This window comes from Salvelinus alpinus, chromosome 32 (assembly GCF_045679555.1).
Source record: "Salvelinus alpinus chromosome 32, SLU_Salpinus.1, whole genome shotgun sequence".
Classification (NCBI taxonomy): Eukaryota; Metazoa; Chordata; class Actinopteri; order Salmoniformes; family Salmonidae; genus Salvelinus; species Salvelinus alpinus.
In genome coordinates, this window is record NC_092117.1 from 30,564,853 (window position 1) to 30,588,706 (window position 23,854).

Genomic DNA, 23,854 nt, shown 5'->3' on the forward strand with positions numbered 1-23,854 from the left:
TATGTTGTTATTCATTCTCTACAGGTGTATGGTATGTCAGTGTAGTACTATGCTACTATAACGTATGTTGTTATTCATTCTCTACAGGTGTATGGTATGTCAGTGTAGTACTATGTTACTATAACGTATGTTGTTATTCATTCTCTACAGGTGTATGGTATGTCAGTGTAGTACTATGTTACTATAACGTATGTTGTTATTCATTCTCTACAGGTGTATGGTATGTCAGTGTAGTACTATGTTACTATAGCGTATGTTGTTATTCATTCTCTACAGGTGTATGGTATGTCAGTGTATTACTATGTTACTATAACGTATGTTGTTATTCATTCTCTACAGGTGTATGGTATGTCAGTGTAGTACTATGTTACTATAACGTATGTTGTTATTCATTCTCTACAGGTGTATGGTATGTCAGTGTAGTACTATGTTACTATAACGTATGTTGTTATTCATTCTCTACAGGTGTATGGTATGTCAGTGTAGTACTATGTTACTATAACGTATGTTGTTATTCATTCTCTACAGGTGTATGGTATGTCAGTGTAGTACTATGTTACTATAACGTATGTTGTTATTCATTCTCTACAGGTGTTTGGTATGTCAGTGTAGTACTATGTTACTATAACGTATGTTGTTATTCATTCTCTACAGGTGTATGGTATGTCAGTGTAGTACTATGTTACTATAACGTATGTTGTTATTCATTCTCTACAGGTGTATGGTATGTCCGTGTAGTACTATGTTACTATAACGTATGTTGTTATTCATTCTCTACAGGTGTATGGAATGTCAGTGTAGTACTATGTTACTATAACGTATGTTGTTATTCATTCTCTACAGGTGTATGGTATGTCAGTGTAGTACTATGTTACTATAACGTATGTTGTTATTCATTCTCTACAGGTGTATGGTATGTCAGTGTAGTACTATGTTACTATAACGTATGTTGTTATTCATTCTCTACAGGTGTATGGTATGTCAGTGTAGTACTATGTTACTATAACGTATGTTGTTATTCATTCTCTACAGGTGTATGGTATGTCAGTGTAGTACTATGTTACTATAACGTATGTTGTTATTCATTCTCTACAGGTGTATGGTATGTCAGTGTAGTACTATGTTATTGAGACGTATGTTGTTATTCATTCTCTACAGGTGTATGGAATGTCAGTGTAGTACTATGTTACTATAACGTATGTTGTTATTCATTCTCTACAGGTGTATGGTATGTCAGTGTAGTACTATGTTACTATAACGTATGTTGTTATTCATTCTCTACAGGTGTATGGTATGTCAGTGTAGTACTATGCTACTATAACGTATGTTGTTATTCATTCTCTACAGGTGTATGGTATGTCAGTGTAGTACTATGTTACTATAACGTATGTTGTTATTCATTCTCTACAGGTGTATGGTATGTCAGTGTAGTACTATGTTACTATAACGTATGTTGTTATTCATTCTCTACAGGTGTATGGTATGTCAGTGTAGTACTATGTTACTATAACGTATGTTGTTATTCATTCTCTACAGGTGTATGGTATGTCCGTGTAGTACTATGTTACTATAACGTATGTTGTTATTCATTCTCTACAGGTGTATGGTATGTCCGTGTAGTACTATGTTACTATAACGTATGTTGTTATTCATTCTCTACAGGTGTATGGTATGTCAGTGTAGTACTATGTTACTATAACGTATGTTGTTATTCATTCTCTACAGGTGTATGGTATGTCAGTGTAGTACTATGTTACTATAACGTATGTTGTTATTCATTCTCTACAGGTGTATGGTATGTCAGTGTATTACTATGTTACTATAACGTATGTTGTTATTCATTCTCTACAGGTGTATGGTATGTCAGTGTAGTACTATGTTACTATAACGTATGTTGTTATTCATTCTCTACAGGTGTATGGTATGTCAGTGTAGTACTATGTTACTATAACGTATGTTGTTATTCATTCTCTACAGGTGTATGGTATGTCAGTGTAGTACTATGTTACTATAACGTATGTTGTTATTCATTCTCTACAGGTGTATGGTATGTCAGTGTAGTACTATATTACTATAACGTATGTTGTTATTCATTCTCTACAGGTGTTTGGTATGTCAGTGTAGTACTATGTTACTATAACGTATGTTGTTATTCATTCTCTACAGGTGTATGGTATGTCAGTGTAGTACTATGTTACTATAACGTATGTTGTTATTCATTCTCTACAGGTGTATGGTATGTCCGTGTAGTACTATGTTACTATAACGTATGTTGTTATTCATTCTCTACAGGTGTATGGAATGTCAGTGTAGTACTATGTTACTATAACGTATGTTGTTATTCATTCTCTACAGGTGTATGGTATGTCAGTGTAGTACTATGTTACTATAACGTATGTTGTTATTCATTCTCTACAGGTGTATGGTATGTCAGTGTAGTACTATGTTACTATAACGTATGTTGTTATTCATTCTCTACAGGTGTATGGTATGTCAGTGTAGTACTATGTTACTATAACGTATGTTGTTATTCATTCTCTACAGGTGTATGGTATGTCAGTGTAGTACTATGTTACTATAACGTATGTTGTTATTCATTCTCTACAGGTGTATGGTATGTCAGTGTAGTACTATGTTACTATAACGTATGTTGTTATTCATTCTCTACAGGTGTATGGTATGTCAGTGTAGTACTATGTTACTATAACGTATGTTGTTATTCATTCTCTACAGGTGTATGGTATGTCAGTGTAGTACTATGTTATTGAGACGTATGTTGTTATTCATTCTCTACAGGTGTATGGTATGTCAGTGTAGTACTATGTTACTATAACGTATGTTGTTATTCATTCTCTACAGGTGTATGGTATGTCAGTGTAGTACTATGTTACTATAACGTATGTTGTTATTCATTCTCTACAGGTGTATGGTATGTCAGTGTAGTACTATGTTACTATAACGTATGTTGTTATTCATTCTCTACAGGTGTATGGTATGTCAGTGTAGTACTATGTTATTGAGACGTATGTTGTTATTCATTCTCTACAGGTGTATGGTATGTCAGTGTAGTACTATGTTACTATAACGTATGTTGTTATTCATTCTCTACAGGTGTATGGTATGTCAGTGTAGTACTATGTTACTATAACGTATGTTGTTATTCATTCTCTACAGGTGTATGGTATGTCAGTGTAGTACTATGTTACTATAACGTATGTTGTTATTCATTCTCTACAGGTGTATGGTATGTCAGTGTAGTACTATGTTACTATAACGTATGTTGTTATTCATTCTCTACAGGTGTATGGTATGTCAGTGTAGTACTATGTTACTATAACGTATGTTGTTATTCATTCTCTACAGGTGTATGGTATGTCAGTGTAGTACTATGTTACTATAACGTATGTTGTTATTCATTCTCTACAGGTGTATGGTATGTCAGTGTAGTACTATGTTATTGAGACGTATGTTGTTATTCATTCTCTACAGGTGTATGGTATGTCAGTGTAGTACTATGTTACTATAACGTATGTTGTTATTCATTCTCTACAGGTGTATGGTATGTCAGTGTAGTACTATGTTACTATAACGTATGTTGTTATTCATTCTCTACAGGTGTATGGTATGTCAGTGTAGTACTATGTTACTATAACGTATGTTGTTATTCATTCTCTACAGGTGTATGGTATGTCAGTGTAGTACTATGTTACTATAACGTATGTTGTTATTCATTCTCTACAGGCGTATGGTATGTCAGTGTAGTACTATGGTACTATAACGTATGTTGTTATTCATTCTCTACAGGTGTATGGTATGTCCGTGTAGTACTATGTTATTGAGACGTATGTTGTTATTCATTCTCTACAGGTGTATGGTATGTCAGTGTAGTACTATGTTACTATAACGTATGTTGTTATTCATTCTCTACAGGCGTATGGTATGTCAGTGTAGTACTATGTTATTGAGACGTATGTTGTTATTCATTCTCTACAGGTGTATGGTATGTCAGTGTAGTACTATGTTATTGAGACGTATGTTGTTATTCATTCTCTACAGGTGTATGGTATGTCAGTGTAGTACTATGTTACTATAACGTATGTTGTTATTCATTCTCTACAGGTGTATGGTATGTCAGTGTAGTACTATGTTACTATAACGTATGTTGTTATTCATTCTCTACAGGTGTATGGTATGTCAGTGTAGTACTATGTTATTGAGACGTATGTTGTTATTCATTCTCTACAGGTGTATGGTATGTAAGTGTAGTACTATGTTACTATAACGTATGTTGTTATTCATTCTCTACAGGTGTATGGTATGTCAGTGTAGTACTATGTTACTATAACGTATGTTGTTATTCATTCTCTACAGGTGTATGGTATGTCAGTGTAGTACTATGTTATTGTAACGTATGTTGTTATTCATTCTCTACAGGTGTATGGTATGTCAGTGTAGTACTATGTTATTGAGACGTATGTTGTTATTCATTCTCTACAGGTGTATGGTATGTCAGTGTAGTACTATGTTACTATAACGTATGTTGTTATTCATTCTCTACAGGTGTATGGTATGTCAGTGTAGTACTATGTTATTGAGACGTATGTTGTTATTCATTCTCTACAGGTGTATGGTATGTCAGTGTAGTACTATGTTATTGAGACGTATGTTGTTATTCATTCTCTACAGGTGTATGGTATGTCAGTGTAGTACTATGTTACTATAACGTATGTTGTTATTCATTCTCTACAGGTGTATGGTATGTCAGTGTAGTACTATGTTATTGAGACGTATGTTGTTATTCATTCTCTACAGGTGTATGGTATGTCAGTGTAGTACTATGTTACTATAACGTATGTTGTTATTCATTCTCTACAGGTGTATGGTATGTCAGTGTAGTACTATGTTATTGAGACGTATGTTGTTATTCATTCTCTACAGGTGTATGGTATGTCAGTGTAGTACTATGTTACTATAACGTATGTTGTTATTCATTCTCTACAGGTGTATGGTATGTCAGTGTAGTACTATGTTACTATAACGTATGTTGTTATTCATTCTCTACAGGTGTATGGTATGTCAGTGTAGTACTATGTTACTATAACGTATGTTGTTATTCATTCTCTACAGGCGTATGGTATGTCAGTGTAGTACTATGTTATTGAGACGTATGTTGTTATTCATTCTCTACAGGTATATGGTATGTCAGTGTAGTACTATGTTATTGAGACGTATGTTGTTATTCATTCTCTACAGGTGTATGGTATGTCAGTGTAGTACTATGTTACTATAACGTATGTTGTTATTCATTCTCTACAGGTGTATGGTATGTCAGTGTAGTACTATGTTATTGTAACGTATGTTGTTATTCATTCTCTACAGGTGTATGGTATGTCAGTGTAGTACTATGTTACTATAACGTATGTTGTTATTCATTCTCTACAGGTGTATGGTATGTCAGTGTAGTACTATGTTATTGTAACGTATGTTGTTATTCATTCTCTACAGGTGTATGGTATGTCAGTGTAGTACTATGTTATTGAGACGTATGTTGTTATTCATTCTCTACAGGTGTATGGTATGTCAGTGTAGTACTATGTTATTGTAACGTATGTTGTTATTCATTCTCTACAGGTGTATGGTATGTCAGTGTAGTACTATGTTACTATAACGTATGTTGTTATTCATTCTCTACAGGTGTATGGTATGTCAGTGTAGTACTATGTTATTGAGACGTATGTTGTTATTCATTCTCTACAGGTGTATGGTATGTCAGTGTAGTACTATGTTATTGAGACGTATGTTGTTATTCATTCTCTACAGGCGTATGGTATGTCAGTGTAGTACTATGTTATTGAGACGTATGTTGTTATTCATTCTCTACAGGTGTATGGTATGTCAGTGTAGTACTATGTTACTATAACGTATGTTGTTATTCATTCTCTACAGGTGTATGGTATGTCAGTGTAGTACTATGTTACTATAACGTATGTTGTTATTCATTCTCTACAGGTGTATGGTATGTCAGTGTAGTACTATGTTATTGTAACGTATGTTGTTATTCATTCTCTACAGGTGTATGGTATGTCAGTGTAGTACTATGTTATTGAGACGTATGTTGTTATTCATTCTCTACAGGTGTATGGTATGTCAGTGTAGTACTATGTTATTGAGACGTATGTTGTTATTCATTCTCTACAGGCGTATGGTATGTCAGTGTAGTACTATGTTATTGAGACGTATGTTGTTATTCATTCTCTACAGGTGTATGGTATGTCAGTGTAGTACTATGTTACTATAACGTATGATGTTATTCATTCTCTACAGGTGTATGGTATGTCAGTGTAGTACTATGTTACTATAACGTATGTTGTTATTCATTCTCTACAGGTGTATGGTATGTCAGTGTAGTACTTTGTTATTGTAACGTATGTTGTTATTCATTCTCTACAGGTGTATGGTATGTCAGTGTAGTACTATGTTATTGAGACGTATGTTGTTATTCATTCTCTACAGGTGTATGGTATGTCAGTGTAGTACTATGTTATTGAGACGTATGTTGTTATTCATTCTCTACAGGTGTATGGTATGTCAGTGTAGTACTATGTTACTATAACGTATGTTGTTATTCATTCTCTACAGGTGTATGGTATGTCAGTGTAGTACTATGTTATTGAGACGTATGTTGTTATTCATTCTCTACAGGTGTATGGTATGTCAGTGTAGTACTATGTTACTATAACGTATGTTGTTATTCATTCTCTACAGGTGTATGGTATGTCAGTGTAGTACTATGTTATTGAGACGTATGTTGTTATTCATTCTCTACAGGTGTATGGTATGTCAGTGTAGTACTATGTTACTATAACGTATGTTGTTATTCATTCTCTACAGGTGTATGGTATGTCAGTGTAGTACTATGTTACTATAACGTATGTTGTTATTCATTCTCTACAGGTGTATGGTATGTCAGTGTAGTACTATGTTACTATAACGTATGTTGTTATTCATTCTCTACAGGTGTATGGTATGTCAGTGTAGTACTATGTTATTGTAACGTATGTTGTTATTCATTCTCTACAGGTGTATGGTATGTCAGTGTAGTACTATGTTATTGTAACGTATGTTGTTATTCATTCTCTACAGGTGTATGGTATGTCAGTGTAGTACTATGTTACTATAACGTATGTTGTTATTCATTCTCTACAGGTGTATGGTATGTCAGTGTAGTACTATGTTATTGAGACGTATGTTGTTATTCATTCTCTACAGGTGTATGGTATGTCAGTGTAGTACTATGTTATTGAGACGTATGTTGTTATTCATTCTCTACAGGCGTATGGTATGTCAGTGTAGTACTATGTTATTGAGACGTATGTTGTTATTCATTCTCTACAGGTGTATGGTATGTCAGTGTAGTACTATGTTATTGAGACGTATGTTGTTATTCATTCTCTACAGGTGTATGGTATGTCAGTGTAGTACTATGTTATTGAGACGTATGTTGTTATTCATTCTCTACAGGTGTATGGTATGTCAGTGTAGTACTATGTTACTATAACGTATGTTGTTATTCATTCTCTACAGGTGTATGGTATGTCAGTGTAGTACTATGTTACTATAACGTATGTTGTTATTCATTCTCTACAGGCGTATGGTATGTCAGTGTAGTACTATGTTATTGAGACGTATGTTGTTATTCATTCTCTACAGGTATATGGTATGTCAGTGTAGTACTATGTTATTGAGACGTATGTTGTTATTCATTCTCTACAGGTGTATGGTATGTCAGTGTAGTACTATGTTACTATAACGTATGTTGTTATTCATTCTCTACAGGTGTATGGTATGTCAGTGTAGTACTATGTTATTGTAACGTATGTTGTTATTCATTCTCTACAGGTGTATGGTATGTCAGTGTAGTACTATGTTATTGTAACGTATGTTGTTATTCATTCTCTACAGGTGTATGGTATGTCAGTGTAGTACTATGTTACTATAACGTATGTTGTTATTCATTCTCTACAGGTGTATGGTATGTCAGTGTAGTACTATGTTATTGAGACGTATGTTGTTATTCATTCTCTACAGGTGTATGGTATGTCAGTGTAGTACTATGTTATTGAGACGTATGTTGTTATTCATTCTCTACAGGCGTATGGTATGTCAGTGTAGTACTATGTTATTGAGACGTATGTTGTTATTCATTCTCTACAGGTGTATGGTATGTCAGTGTAGTACTATGTTATTGAGACGTATGTTGTTATTCATTCTCTACAGGCGTATGGTATGTCAGTGTAGTACTATGTTATTGAGACGTATGTTGTTATTCATTCTCTACAGGTGTATGGTATGTCAGTGTAGTACTATGTTATTGAGACGTATGTTGTTATTCATTCTCTACAGGTGTATGGTATGTCAGTGTAGTACTATGTTACTATAACGTATGTTGTTATTCATTCTCTACAGGTGTATGGTATGTCAGTGTAGTACTATGTTACTATAACGTATGTTGTTATTCATTCTCTACAGGTGTATGGTATGTCAGTGTAGTACTATGTTACTATAACGTATGTTGTTATTCATTCTCTACAGGTGTATGGTATGTCAGTGTAGTACTATGTTACTATAACGTATGTTGTTATTCATTCTCTACAGGTGTATGGTATGTCAGTGTAGTACTATGTTATTGAGACGTATGTTGTTATTCATTCTCTACAGGTGTATGGTATGTCAGTGTAGTACTATGTTATTGAGACGTATGTTGTTATTCATTCTCTACAGGTGTATGGTATGTCAGTGTAGTACTATGTTACTATAACGTATGTTGTTATTCATTCTCTACAGGTGTATGGTATGTCAGTGTAGTACTATGTTATTGAGACGTATGTTGTTATTCATTCTCTACAGGTGTATGGTATGTCAGTGTAGTACTATGTTACTATAACGTATGTTGTTATTCATTCTCTACAGGTGTATGGTATGTCAGTGTAGTACTATGTTATTGAGACGTATGTTGTTATTCATTCTCTACAGGTGTATGGTATGTCAGTGTAGTACTATGTTACTATAACGTATGTTGTTATTCATTCTCTACAGGTGTATGGTATGTCAGTGTAGTACTATGTTACTATAACGTATGTTGTTATTCATTCTCTACAGGTGTATGGTATGTCAGTGTAGTACTATGTTACTATAACGTATGTTGTTATTCATTCTCTACAGGCGTATGGTATGTCAGTGTAGTACTATGTTATTGAGACGTATGTTGTTATTCATTCTCTACAGGTATATGGTATGTCAGTGTAGTACTATGTTATTGAGACGTATGTTGTTATTCATTCTCTACAGGTGTATGGTATGTCAGTGTAGTACTATGTTACTATAACGTATGTTGTTATTCATTCTCTACAGGTGTATGGTATGTCAGTGTAGTACTATGTTATTGTAACGTATGTTGTTATTCATTCTCTACAGGTGTATGGTATGTCAGTGTAGTACTATGTTATTGTAACGTATGTTGTTATTCATTCTCTACAGGTGTATGGTATGTCAGTGTAGTACTATGTTACTATAACGTATGTTGTTATTCATTCTCTACAGGTGTATGGTATGTCAGTGTAGTACTATGTTATTGAGACGTATGTTGTTATTCATTCTCTACAGGTGTATGGTATGTCAGTGTAGTACTATGTTATTGAGACGTATGTTGTTATTCATTCTCTACAGGCGTATGGTATGTCAGTGTAGTACTATGTTATTGAGACGTATGTTGTTATTCATTCTCTACAGGTGTATGGTATGTCAGTGTAGTACTATGTTATTGAGACGTATGTTGTTATTCATTCTCTACAGGCGTATGGTATGTCAGTGTAGTACTATGTTATTGAGACGTATGTTGTTATTCATTCTCTACAGGTGTATGGTATGTCAGTGTAGTACTATGTTATTGAGACGTATGTTGTTATTCATTCTCTACAGGTGTATGGTATGTCAGTGTAGTACTATGTTACTATAACGTATGTTGTTATTCATTCTCTACAGGTGTATGGTATGTCAGTGTAGTACTATGTTACTATAACGTATGTTGTTATTCATTCTCTACAGGTGTATGGTATGTCAGTGTAGTACTATGTTACTATAACGTATGTTGTTATTCATTCTCTACAGGTGTATGGTATGTCAGTGTAGTACTATGTTACTATAACGTATGTTGTTATTCATTCTCTACAGGTGTATGGTATGTCAGTGTAGTACTATGTTATTGAGACGTATGTTGTTATTCATTCTCTACAGGTGTATGGTATGTCAGTGTAGTACTATGTTATTGAGACGTATGTTGTTATTCATTCTCTACAGGTGTATGGTATGTCAGTGTAGTACTATGTTACTATAACGTATGTTGTTATTCATTCTCTACAGGTGTATGGTATGTCAGTGTAGTACTATGTTATTGAGACGTATGTTGTTATTCATTCTCTACAGGTGTATGGTATGTCAGTGTAGTACTATGTTACTATAACGTATGTTGTTATTCATTCTCTACAGGTGTATGGTATGTCAGTGTAGTACTATGTTATTGAGACGTATGTTGTTATTCATTCTCTACAGGTGTATGGTATGTCAGTGTAGTACTATGTTACTATAACGTATGTTGTTATTCATTCTCTACAGGTGTATGGTATGTCAGTGTAGTACTATGTTACTATAACGTATGTTGTTATTCATTCTCTACAGGTGTATGGTATGTCAGTGTAGTACTATGTTACTATAACGTATGTTGTTATTCATTCTCTACAGGCGTATGGTATGTCAGTGTAGTACTATGTTATTGAGACGTATGTTGTTATTCATTCTCTACAGGTATATGGTATGTCAGTGTAGTACTATGTTATTGAGACGTATGTTGTTATTCATTCTCTACAGGTGTATGGTATGTCAGTGTAGTACTATGTTACTATAACGTATGTTGTTATTCATTCTCTACAGGTGTATGGTATGTCAGTGTAGTACTATGTTATTGTAACGTATGTTGTTATTCATTCTCTACAGGTGTATGGTATGTCAGTGTAGTACTATGTTATTGTAACGTATGTTGTTATTCATTCTCTACAGGTGTATGGTATGTCAGTGTAGTACTATGTTACTATAACGTATGTTGTTATTCATTCTCTACAGGTGTATGGTATGTCAGTGTAGTACTATGTTATTGAGACGTATGTTGTTATTCATTCTCTACAGGTGTATGGTATGTCAGTGTAGTACTATGTTATTGAGACGTATGTTGTTATTCATTCTCTACAGGCGTATGGTATGTCAGTGTAGTACTATGTTATTGAGACGTATGTTGTTATTCATTCTCTACAGGTGTATGGTATGTCAGTGTAGTACTATGTTATTGAGACGTATGTTGTTATTCATTCTCTACAGGCGTATGGTATGTCCGTGCTGCCGTTGAACCTGATTAAAGGGACACGCAGTGTGGTGTACGAGCGTCTGGAGAACACTGAAGATATTGAAGAGGTTGAACACCAGGTGGAAAAGATCAAAGCCAAGGTGGGTCTTAGTTATCACCAACGCTGAGAACCATACAGCTGCATATCTATTGTGGTGAAAAGGTTTGTTTTGGAGGGGGGGTTAAATAAGAATGGGATGGAATTGGTTATGACCTCTGGCTGTAAGGAATGTGGAGGTTGATGACTAAAAGCCAGTCTGCCATTGGTCCCTGTTGTAGGTGATGCCACAGAGCTGATGTGAGCTGGTGGCATGCAGCCAGACCTGGGTTCAAATACTATTGGAAATCATTTCAAATGCTCTATTTAAGCTTGATTGAGCTTTACTGAGCTTGCATAATTATAACATGTGACAAAGGGTGTTAGAAAAACAGAAAGGGGCGTCTCCTCACTCCTCTATTAAATCCCTTCCCTCCAGAGCCAGAGTCAGACTGTTGACACTGTAGAACACCTGCAGTCCTCTCATACCTTCAGACTGTTGAAACTGTAAAACACCTGCAGTCCTCTCATACCTTCAGACTGTTGAAACTGTAGAACACCTGCAGTCCTCTCATACCTTCAGACTGTTGAAACTGTAGAACACCTGCAGTCCTCTCATACCTTCAGACTGTTGAAACTGTAAAACACCTGCAGTCCTCTCATACCTTCAGACTGTTGAAACTGTAGAACACCTGCAGTCCTCTCATACCTTCAGACTGTTGAAACTGTAGAACACCTGCAGTCCTCTCATACCTTCAGACTGTTGAAACTGTAGAACACCTGCAGTCCTCTCATACCTTCAGACTGTTGAAACTATAGAACACCTGCAGTCCTCTCATACCTTCAGACTGTTGAAACTGTAGAACACCTGCAGTCCTCTCATACCTTCAGACTGTTGAAACTGTAGAACACCTGCAGTCCTCTCATACCTTCAGACTGTTGAATCTGTAAAACACCTGCAGTCCTATCATACCTTCAGACTGTTGACACTGTAGAACACCTGCAGTCCTCTCATACCTTCAGACTGTTGACACTGTAGAACACCTGCAGTCCTCTCATACCTTCAGACTGTTGACACTGTAGAACACCTGCAGTCCTCTCATACCTTCAGACTGTTGAAACTGTAGAACACCTGCAGTCCTCTCATACCTTCAGACTGTTGAAACTGTAAAACACCTGCAGTCCTCTCATACCTTCAAACTGTTGAAACTGTAGAACACCTGCAGTCCTCTCATACCTTCAGACTGTTGAAACTGTAAAACACCTGCAGTCCTCTCATACCTTCAGACTGTAGAACACCTGCAGTCCTCTCATACCTTCAGACTGTTGAAACTGTAAAACACCTGCAGTCCTCTCATACCTTCAGACTGTTGAAACTGTAGAACACCTGCAGTCCTCTCATACCTTCAGACTGTTGAAACTGTAAAACACCTGCAGTCCTCTCATACCTTCAGACTGTTGAAACTGTAGAACACCTGCAGTCCTATCATACCTTCAGACTGTTGACACTGTAGAACACCTGCAGTCCTCTCATACCTTCAGACTGTTGAAACTGTAGAACACCTGCAGTCCTCTCATACCTTCAAACTGTTGAAACTGTAGAACACCTGCAGTCCTCTCATACCTTCAGACTGTTGACACTGTAGAACACCTGCAGTCCTCTCATACCTTCAGACTGTTGAAACTGTAGAACACCTGCAGTCCTCTCATACCTTCAGACTGTTGAAACTGTAGAACACCTGCAGTCCTCTCATACCTTCAGACTGTTGAAACTGTAGAACACCTGCAGTCCTCTCATACCTTCAGACTGTTGAAACTGTAGAACACCTGCAGTCTTCTCATACCTTCAGACTGTTGAAACTGTAGAACACCTGCAGTCCTCTCATACCTTCAGACTGTTGAAACTGTAGAACACCTGCAGTCCTCTCATACCTTCAGACTGTTGAAACTGTAGAACACCTGCAGTCCTCTCATACCTTCAGACTGTTGACACTGTAGAACACCTGCAGTCCTCTCATACCTTCAGACTGTTGAAACTGTAAAACACCTGCAGTCCTCTCATACCTTCAGACTGTTGAAACTGTAGAACACCTGCAGTCCTCTCATACCTTCAAACTGTTGAAACTGTAGAACACCTGCAGTCCTCTCATACCTTCAGACTGTTGACACTGTAGAACACCTGCAGTCCTCTCATACCTTCAGACTGTTGAAACTGTAGAACACCTGCAGTCCTCTCATACCTTCAGACTGTTGAAACTGTAGAACACCTGCAGTCCTCTCATACCTTCAGACTGTTGAAACTGTAGAACACCTGCAGTCCTCTCATACCTTCAGACTGTTGAAACTGTAGAACACCTGCAGTCTTCTCATACCTTCAGACTGTTGAAACTGTAGAACACCTGCAGTCCTCTCATACCTTCAGACTGTTGAAACTGTAGAACACCTGCAGTCCTCTCATACCTTCAGACTGTTGAAACTGTAAAACACCTGCAGTCCTCTCATACCTTCAGACTGTTGAAACTGTAGAACACCTGCAGTCCTCTCATACCTTCAGACTGTTGAAACTGTAGAACACCTGCAGTCCTCTCATACCTTCAGACTGTTGAAACTGTAGAACACCTGCAGTCCTCTCATACCTTCAGACTGTTGAAACTGTAGAACACCTGCAGTCCTCTCATACCTTCAGACTGTTGAAACTGTAAAACACCTGCAGTCCTCTTATACCTTCAGACTGTTGAAACTATAGAACACCTGCAGTCCTCTCATACCTTCAGACTGTTTACACTGTAGAACACCTGCAGTCCTCTCATACCTTCAGACTGTTGAAACTATAGAACACCTGCATTCCTCTCATACCTTCAGACTGTTGAAACTGTAGAACACCTGCAGTCCTCTCATACCTTCAAACTGTTGAAACTGTAGAACACCTGCAGTCCTCTCATACCTTCAGACTGTTGAAACTATAGAACACCTGCAGTCCTCTCATACCTTCAGACTGTTGAAACTGTAGAACACCTGCAGTCCTCTCATACCTTCAGACTGTTGAAACTGTAGAACACCTGCAGTCCTCTCATACCTTCAGACTGTTGAAACTGTAGAACACCTGCAGTCCTCTCATACCTTCAGACTGTTGAAACTGTAGAACACCTGCAGTCCTCTCATACCTTCAGACTGTAGAACACCTGCAGTCCTCTCATACCTTCAGACTGTTGAAACTGTAGAACACCTGCAGTCCTCTCATACCTTCAGACTGTTGACACTGTAGAACACCTGCAGTCCTCTCATACCTTCAGACTGTTGACACTGTAGAACACCTGCAGTCCTCTCATACCTTCAGACTGTTGAAACTGTAGAACACCTGCAGTCCTCTCATACCTTCAGACTGTTGAAACTGTAGAACACCTGCAGTCCTCTCATACCTTCAGACTGTTGACACTGTAAAACACCTGCAGTCCTCTTATACCTTCAGACTGTTGAAACTGTAGAACACCTGCAGTCCTCTCATACCTTCAAACTGTTGAAACTGTAAAACACCTGCAGTCCTCTCATACCTTCAGACTGTTGACACTGTAAAACACCTGCAGTCCTCTTATACCTTCAGACTGTTGAAACTGTAGAACACCTGCAGTCCTCTCATACCTTCAAACTGTTGAAACTGTAAAACACCTGCAGTCCTCTCATACCTTCAGACTGTTGAAACTGTAAAACACCTGCAGTCCTCTTATACCTTCAGACTGTTGAAACTGTAGAACACCTGCAGTCCTCTCATACCTTCAAACTGTTGAAACTGTAGAACACCTGCAGTCCTCTCATACCTTCAGACTGTTGAAACTATAGAACACCTGCAGTCCTCTCATACCTTCAGACTGTTGAAACTGTAGAACACCTGCAGTCCTCTCATACCTTCAGACTATTGAAACTGTAGAACACCTGCAGTCCTCTCATACCTTCAGACTGTTGAAACTGTAGAACACCTGCAGTCCTCTCATACCTTCAGACTGTTGAAACTGTAGAACACCTACAGTCCTCTCATACCTTCAGACTGTTGAAACTGTAGAACACCTGCAGTCCTCTCATACCTTCAGACTGTTGAAACTGTAGAACACCTACAGTCCTCTCATACCTTCAGACTGTTTACACTGTAGAACACCTGCAGTCCTCTCATACCTTCAGACTGTTGAAACTGTAGAACACCTGCAGTCCTCTCATGCCTCCTCTTTGTCTGTGTGTTTGTTTCCAGTGTGAGGACGGGCGTCCTCTGTCGTCGCGGGACCGTTGTAACCTCCAGGAGTTTGAGGACAAGCTACAGGTGAGATTGTTGTTCAGATTCAGAGTGTTTAATAGTCACATGTTCAGGGCTACAGGTGAGATTGTTGTTCAGATTCAGAGTGTTTAATAGTCACATGTTCAGGGCTACAGGTGAGATTGTTGTTCAGATTCAGAGTGTTTAATAGTCACATGTTCAGGGTTACAGGTGAGATTGTTGTTCAGATTCAGAGTGTTTAATAGTCACATGTTCAGGGTTACAGGTGAGATTGTTGTTCAGATTCAGAGTGTTTAATAGTCACATGTTCAGGGTTACAGGTGTGATTGGAATGACTTCCATAGGTCCTCAGTGTAGACCACGTTGTCCTCGGCGGCTCTCCTTGGCAGCACAGGGTCAGGGTGGCGTTGGTGACCTCAATGTGGCTGGATTTCTTTTTATACTCCGAGACCGTTAGGAGCCCCTTGTGTCCGACCCGCTGAATTGCTCCTCTACTTTGTTCCTATACTTGGGTTTCACCATCTTGATCCATCTGCGTAGGTCGTATTTGTACTGTTTAACCAAACTCTTGTCCCCGGTCACCTTGCCCTGTTTATAAGCATCTCTCTCTGTTTCAATTAGTTTATATAACAATGAAAAAACCAGACATCCAAGACAAGATGCATAAGTAATAACTGAGGAGGGAACAGAGAATGGTCCGTTCTGGCACAGACGAGGCCCGTGTCTCTCAGGGCTTATTAACTGCTTCTTTAGGGAACAACAACACATAGATAATGTTTTCATTGAGGTCCTTTAGGTGCTCCAGAGGAGGGGCAGACACCTGGAGATAGCAGAGAGTCACTGCTGCACCAAGGTTGGATCTGCTCTCAGACCACTCAAGGTGAGAAACACACACACTTTCAGGTCCCCATCTAACCAGAAGCCGGTCTGTCATTTAACTTTTCACTTTGAGAAGTTAAATGGATTTTCCAGTTTCAACCGGTTCCAATACGGTGTTACGTGTTACATCGGAGATTAAAGAGATATTGAACAATCAATATTACGTAAGTGTGCTGATAATGTAACACTGTCATCTCTCTTTACCGACTGGAAAGACACACACACACACACACACACACACACACACACACACACACACACACACACACACACACACACACACACACACACACACACACACACACACACACACACAGCAGTCCCAGCTGACAGTGATGAAGGACTATGCTCATCATGTCATCTGTTCCATACAGTAACTAGGAAGAGACACACTGATTATGAGTCAACACATCATCTAAGGTGCATCCCAAATGGTTCCCTATTCCCTATGTAGGTATTTTCTACAGAAGTGGTGCAAATTGCTCTACCACCCCTAAAAAACGTAGGAAATGTATTTATGTCAGTATATGGTCTAATTAAATCTGAGGCAATAACAAATATATTGTTACATTAATACAATTAAACTGCATTGTTTACACACCGATTTCTATTGAGGTGGCTGTCCCAAACCCTGGCTTTTTTTTAACAGTATTATATTGTTACAACATCTTGAGTCGTTCTATCAATACATTTAACAATGCTGATCTATTTATTAGTTTTGTTTATTTAAAAAAATCTTTCTCAAAACAAAATGCTGTCCACCTTTTGATGGGATTGCATCCCTCTCCACACTACGGCCACATGGTGAGTAGTCTGTCTGCTAGCATTCTGGAGGAAATGAAGGAGCAAGTTGGTAAATCTTCATGTATTTTTAAGAAGTGTCACTACCGAACATCTAATAGTTCAAGAAACATGTACACCTGTCCAAATGAAAGGTAGCCAGCCATATGCTAGCTATGGGATTCATTCAAGATAAAGTCAACATTGCTGTGTCCACCAGGCCGTGTCCACCAGGCCGTGTCCACCAGGCCGTGTCCACCAGGCTGTGTCCACCAGGCTGTGTCCACCGGGCTGTGTCCACCGGGCCGTGTCCACCGGGCCGTGTCCACCGGGCCGTGTCCACCGGGCCGTGTCCACCGGGCCGTGTCCACCAGTCCAACATAATTTTCTTTGGACTTTATCTCTCACCTAAATGTTTTTGAGACAGTTTTAGAACCGCATGGGAAAACTTCTGAACCATAGAAACACAGTAACATATAGTCATTATATTATAGTCATTCAATTTCTATCTTTAAACCAAATAATGAAACATACAATATAATACTTTGCGTTCTATCTCAAACCTTTTCTGAATTTATCGCCACCCCACCCCAAATCTAATTACACAAATGTAGATTTTTACAGCAACCTTCAATTCATTACATTTTCATCTCTTATCAAAATGAAAACAATACCAATAAGTTAATTTACTCAGTCAAATTATCTTTCTAAAAAAACGTATCTTATTATACATTGTTTTGGGGGCGACCCCACTGCAGATCCCCCGTTGCCCCACGGCCTTGAATCCTACTGCTCTAATGGTTCCAACCTACCTGTCTTGACAATGGTTCATGTGTTCGACTCCTCCTCCCCACCGTTCATTCTCTAACGGTTCACATTTTGAGGACAGCACAGAGTAGAATGGAAGATAATAGAACAGAGAGCCTTCCAACCTCCCTCTCTTGGTTCACGTGTCACAATCCTCCCCACTTATCATCCTCTCCCAGTTTACATCTCCACAGGCCCACTGAACAGCACAGACTCCTAATGGCATAAAAATACCTTTATATTATATAGTTATTCATTCTGTGTTCCAACCTCAGTGTCTCTCTGTGGTTCACGTGTCACAGTCCTCCCCACCGTTCATCGTCTCCCAGTTTATATCTCCACAGGCCCACTGTTTATTCACAAGCTCTAATGAAACGTTAAAGCAGCCGGCTAGCTTCTGTAACAGTGTGTCTTTAACCGAGGGGGGCCAGTCCTTATGACACTCCCAAAACTCACATCTACACATTAATGAGATGGCAGATATATCTACTGTATTCCCAGGCACCAGCCAGGAACGATGAGCAGGGAGCCCAAGAGCAGAGCTACACTACCTACCAGTCTTCTGGCTGTTCTGTTTCCACTGCTGTCATGTGTTGGTGTCTGATTGGCTGTGTGTTGATCACCTGTCATGTGTTGGTGTCTGATTGGCTGTGTGTTGATCACCTGTCATGTGTTAGTGTCTGATTGGCTGTGTGTTGATCATCAGACGTGTTAGATTATATTACACCAGACGTGGTAGATTATATTACACCAGGCGTGTTAGATTATATTACACCAGACGTGTTAGATTATATTACACCAGGCGTGGTAGATTATATTACACCAGACGTGTTAGATTATATTACACCAGGCGTGTTAGATTATATTACACCGGACGTGGTAGATTATATTACACCAGACGTGGTAGATTATATTACACCGGACGTGGTAGATTATATTACACCGGACGTGTTAGATTATATTACACCAGACGTGGTAGATTATATTACACCGGACGTGGTAGATTATATTACACCGGACGTGTTAGATTATATTACACCAGACGTGGTAGATTATATTACACCGGACGTGGTAGATTATATTACACCGGACGTGGTAGATTATATTACACCAGACGTGGTAGATTATATTACACCGGACGTGGTAGATTATATTACACCGGACGTGTTAGATTATATTACACCGGACGTGGTAGATTATATTACACCAGGCGTGTTAGATTATATTACACCAGGCGTGTTAGATTATATTACACCGGACGTGTTAGATTATATTACACCGGACGTGGTAGATTATATTACACCGGACGTGGTAGATTATATTACACCAGACGTGGTAGATTATATTACACCGGACGTGGTAGATTATATTACACCGGACGTGTTAGATTATATTACACCGGACGTGGTAGATTATATTACACCAGGCGTGTTAGATTATATTACACCAGGCGTGTTAGATTATATTACACCAGACGTGTTAGATTATATTACACCAGACGTGTTAGATTATATTACACCAGACGTGTTAGATTATATTACACCGGACGTGGTAGATTATATTACACCGGGCGTGTTAGATTATATTACACCGGACGTGGTAGATTATATTACACCGGACGTGGTAGATTATATTACACCAGACGTGTTAGATTATATTACACCAGACGTGTTAGATTATATTACACCAGACGTGTTAGATTATATTACACCAGGCGTGTTAGATTATATTACACCAGACGTGTTAGATTATATTACACCAGACGTGGTAGATTATATTACACCAGACGTGTTAGATTATATTACACCAGGCGTGTTAGATTATATTACACCAGGCGTGTTAGATTATATTACACCAGGCGTGTTAGATTATATTACACCAGGTGTGTTAGATTATATTACACCAGGCGTGTTAGATTATATTACACCAGACGTGTTAGATTATATTACACCAGGCGTGTTAGATTATATTACACCAGGCGTGTTAGATTATATTACACCAGACGTGTTAGATTATATTACACCAGGCGTGTTAGATTATATTACACCAGGCGTGTTAGATTATATTACACCAGGCGTGTTAGATTATATTACACCAGGCGTGTTAGATTATATTACACCAGGCGTGTTAGATTATATTACACCAGGCGTGTTAGATTATATTACACCAGACGTGTTAGATTATATTACACCAGACGTGTTAGATTATATTACACCAGACGTGTTAGATTATATTACACCAGACGTGTTAGATTATATTACACCAGGCGTGTTAGATTATATTACACCAGACGTGTTAGATTATATTACACCAGGCGTGTTAGATTATATTACACCAGACGTGTTAGATTATATTACACCAGGCGTGTTAGATTATATTACACCAGGCGTGTTAGATTATATTACACCAGGCGTGTTAGATTATATTACACCAGGCGTGTTAGATTATATTACACCAGGCGTGTTAGATTATATTACACCAGGCGTGTTAGATTATATTACACCGGACGTGTTAGATTATATTACACCAGGCGTGTTAGATTATATTACACTAGGCGTGTTAGATTATATTACACCGGACGTGTTAGATTATATTACACCGGACGTGTTAGATTATATTACACCGGACGTGTTAGATTATATTACACCGGACGTGTTAGATTATATTACACCAGGCGTGTTAGATTATATTACACCAGGCGTGTTAGATTATATTACACCAGGCGTGTTAGATTATATTACACCAGGCGTGTTAGATTATATTACACCAGGCGTGTTAGATTATATTACACCAGGCGTGTTAGATTATATTACACCAGGCGTGTTAGATTATATTACACCAGGCGTGTTAGATTATATTACACCAGGCGTGTTAGATTATATTACACCAGGCGTGTTAGATTATATTACACCAGGCGTGTTAGATTATATTACACCAGGCGTGTTAGATTATATTACACCAGGCGTGTTAGATTATATTACACCAGGCGTGTTAGATTATATTACACCGGACGTGTTAGATTATATTACACCGGACGTGTTAGATTATATTACACCAGGCGTGTTAGATTATATTACACCAGGCGTGTTAGATTATATTACACTGGACGTGTTAGATTATATTACACTGGACGTGTTAGATTATATTACACTGGACGTGTTACATTATATTACACCAGGCGTGTTAGATTATATTACACCAGGCGTGTTAGATTATATTACACCAGGCGTGTTAGATTATATTACACCAGGCGTGTTAGATTATATTACACCAGGCGTGTTAGATTATATTACACCAGGCGTGTTAGATTATATTACACCAGGCGTGTTAGATTATATTACACTGGACGTGTTAGATTATATTACACTGGACGTGTTAGATTATATTACACTGGACGTGTTAGATTATATTACACCAGGCGTGTTAGATTATATTACACTGGACGTGTTAGATTATATTACACTGGACGTGTTAGATTATATTACACCAGACGTGTTACATTATATTACACCGGACGTGTTACATTATATTTCACCAGGCGTGTTAGATTATATTACACTGGACGTGTTAGATTATATTACACCAGGCGTGTTAGATTATATTACACCAGGCGTGTTAGATTATATTACACCAGGCGTGTTAGATTATATTACACCAGGCGTGTTAGATTATATTACACCAGGCGTGTTAGATTATATTACACCAGGCGTGTTACATTATATTTCACCAGGCGTGTTAGATTATATTACACCAGGCGTGTTAGATTATATTACACCAGGCGTGTTAGATTATATTACACCAGGCGTGTTACATTATATTTCACCAGGCGTGTTAGATTATATTACACCAGGCGTGTTAGATTATATTACACCAGGCGTGTTAGATTATATTACACCAGGCGTGTTAGATTATATTACACTGGACGTGTTAGATTATATTATACCAGGCGTGTTAGATTATATTACACCAGGCGTGTTAGATTATATTACACCAGGCGTGTTAGATTATATTACACCAGGCGTGTTAGATTATATTACACCAGGCGTGTTAGATTATATTACACCAGGCGTGTTAGATTATATTACACCAGGCGTGTTAGATTATATTACACCAGGCGTGTTAGATTATATTACACCAGGCGTGTTAGATTATATTACACCAGGCGTGTTAGATTATATTACACCAGGCGTGTTAGATTATATTACACCAGGCGTGTTAGATTATATTACACCAGGCGTGTTAGATTATATTACACTGGACGTGTTAGATTATATTACACTGGACGTGTTAGATTATATTACACCAGACGTGTTACATTATATTACACCAGGCGTGTTAGATTATATTACACCAGGCGTGTTAGATTATATTACACCAGGCGTGTTAGATTATATTACACTGGACGTGTTAGATTATATTACACTGGACGTGTTAGATTATATTACACCAGGCGTGTTAGATTATATTACACCAGGCGTGTTAGATTATATTACACTGGACGTGTTAGATTATATTACACTGGACGTGTTAGATTATATTACACCGGACGTGTTAGATTATATTACACCAGACGTGTTACATTATATTACACCAGGCGTGTTAGATTATATTACACCAGGCGTGTTAGATTATATTACACCAGGCGTGTTAGATTATATTACACCAGGCGTGTTAGATTATATTACACCAGGCGTGTTAGATTATATTACACCAGGCGTGTTAGATTATATTACACCAGGCGTGTTAGATTATATTACACCGGACGTGTTAGATTATATTACACCGGACGTGTTAGATTATATTACACCGGACGTGTTAGATTATATTACACCAGACGTGTTACATTATATTACACCAGGCGTGTTAGATTATATTACACTGGACGTGTTAGATTATATTACACTGGACGTGTTAGATTATATTACACCAGACGTGTTACATTATATTACACTGGACGTGTTACATTATATTTCACCAGGCGTGTTAGATTATATTACACCGGACGTGTTAGATTATATTACACCAGGCGTGTTAGATTATATTACACCAGGCGTGTTAGATTATATTACACCAGGCGTGTTAGATTATATTACACCAGGCGTGTTAGATTATATTACACCAGGCGTGTTAGATTATATTACACCAGGCGTGTTAGATTATATTACACCAGGCGTGTTACATTATATTTCACCAGGCGTGTTAGATTATATTACACCAGGCGTGTTAGATTATATTACACCAGGCGTGTTAGATTATATTACACCAGGCGTGTTACATTATATTTCACCAGGCGTGTTAGATTATATTACACCAGGCGTGTTAGATTATATTACACCAGGCGTGTTAGATTATATTACACCAGGCGTGTTAGATTATATTACACCAGGCGTGTTAGATTATATTACACTGGACGTGTTAGATTATATTATACCAGGCGTGTTAGATTATATTACACCAGGCGTGTTAGATTATATTACACCAGGCGTGTTAGATTATATTACACCAGGCGTGTTAGATTATATTACACCAGACGTGGTACATTATATTTCACCAGGCGTGTTAGATTATATTACACCAGACGTGGTACATTATATTTCACCAGGCGTGTTAGATTATATTACACCAGGCGTGTTAG

General features: G+C 37.9%; 1 protein-coding gene across 2 annotated transcripts in view; it reads left to right on the forward strand.

Moving 5' to 3' along the window:
* Positions 1 to 23,854, forward strand: part of LOC139562203 (lysosomal cobalamin transport escort protein LMBD1-like) — a 247,937-nt gene that overhangs the window by 156,694 nt on the left and 67,389 nt on the right. Inside the window, exons 8-10 of one of the 2 annotated variants that reach the window (XM_071379664.1) lie at positions 11,428 to 11,553; positions 15,730 to 15,798; positions 16,550 to 16,633. In XM_071379664.1, coding sequence (XP_071235765.1) covers positions 11,428 to 11,553; positions 15,730 to 15,798; positions 16,550 to 16,633 — 279 coding nt within the window. The remainder of the gene's footprint in view (positions 1 to 11,427; positions 11,554 to 15,729; positions 15,799 to 16,549; positions 16,634 to 23,854) is intronic. The other variant, XM_071379665.1, reaches the window with a different exon arrangement.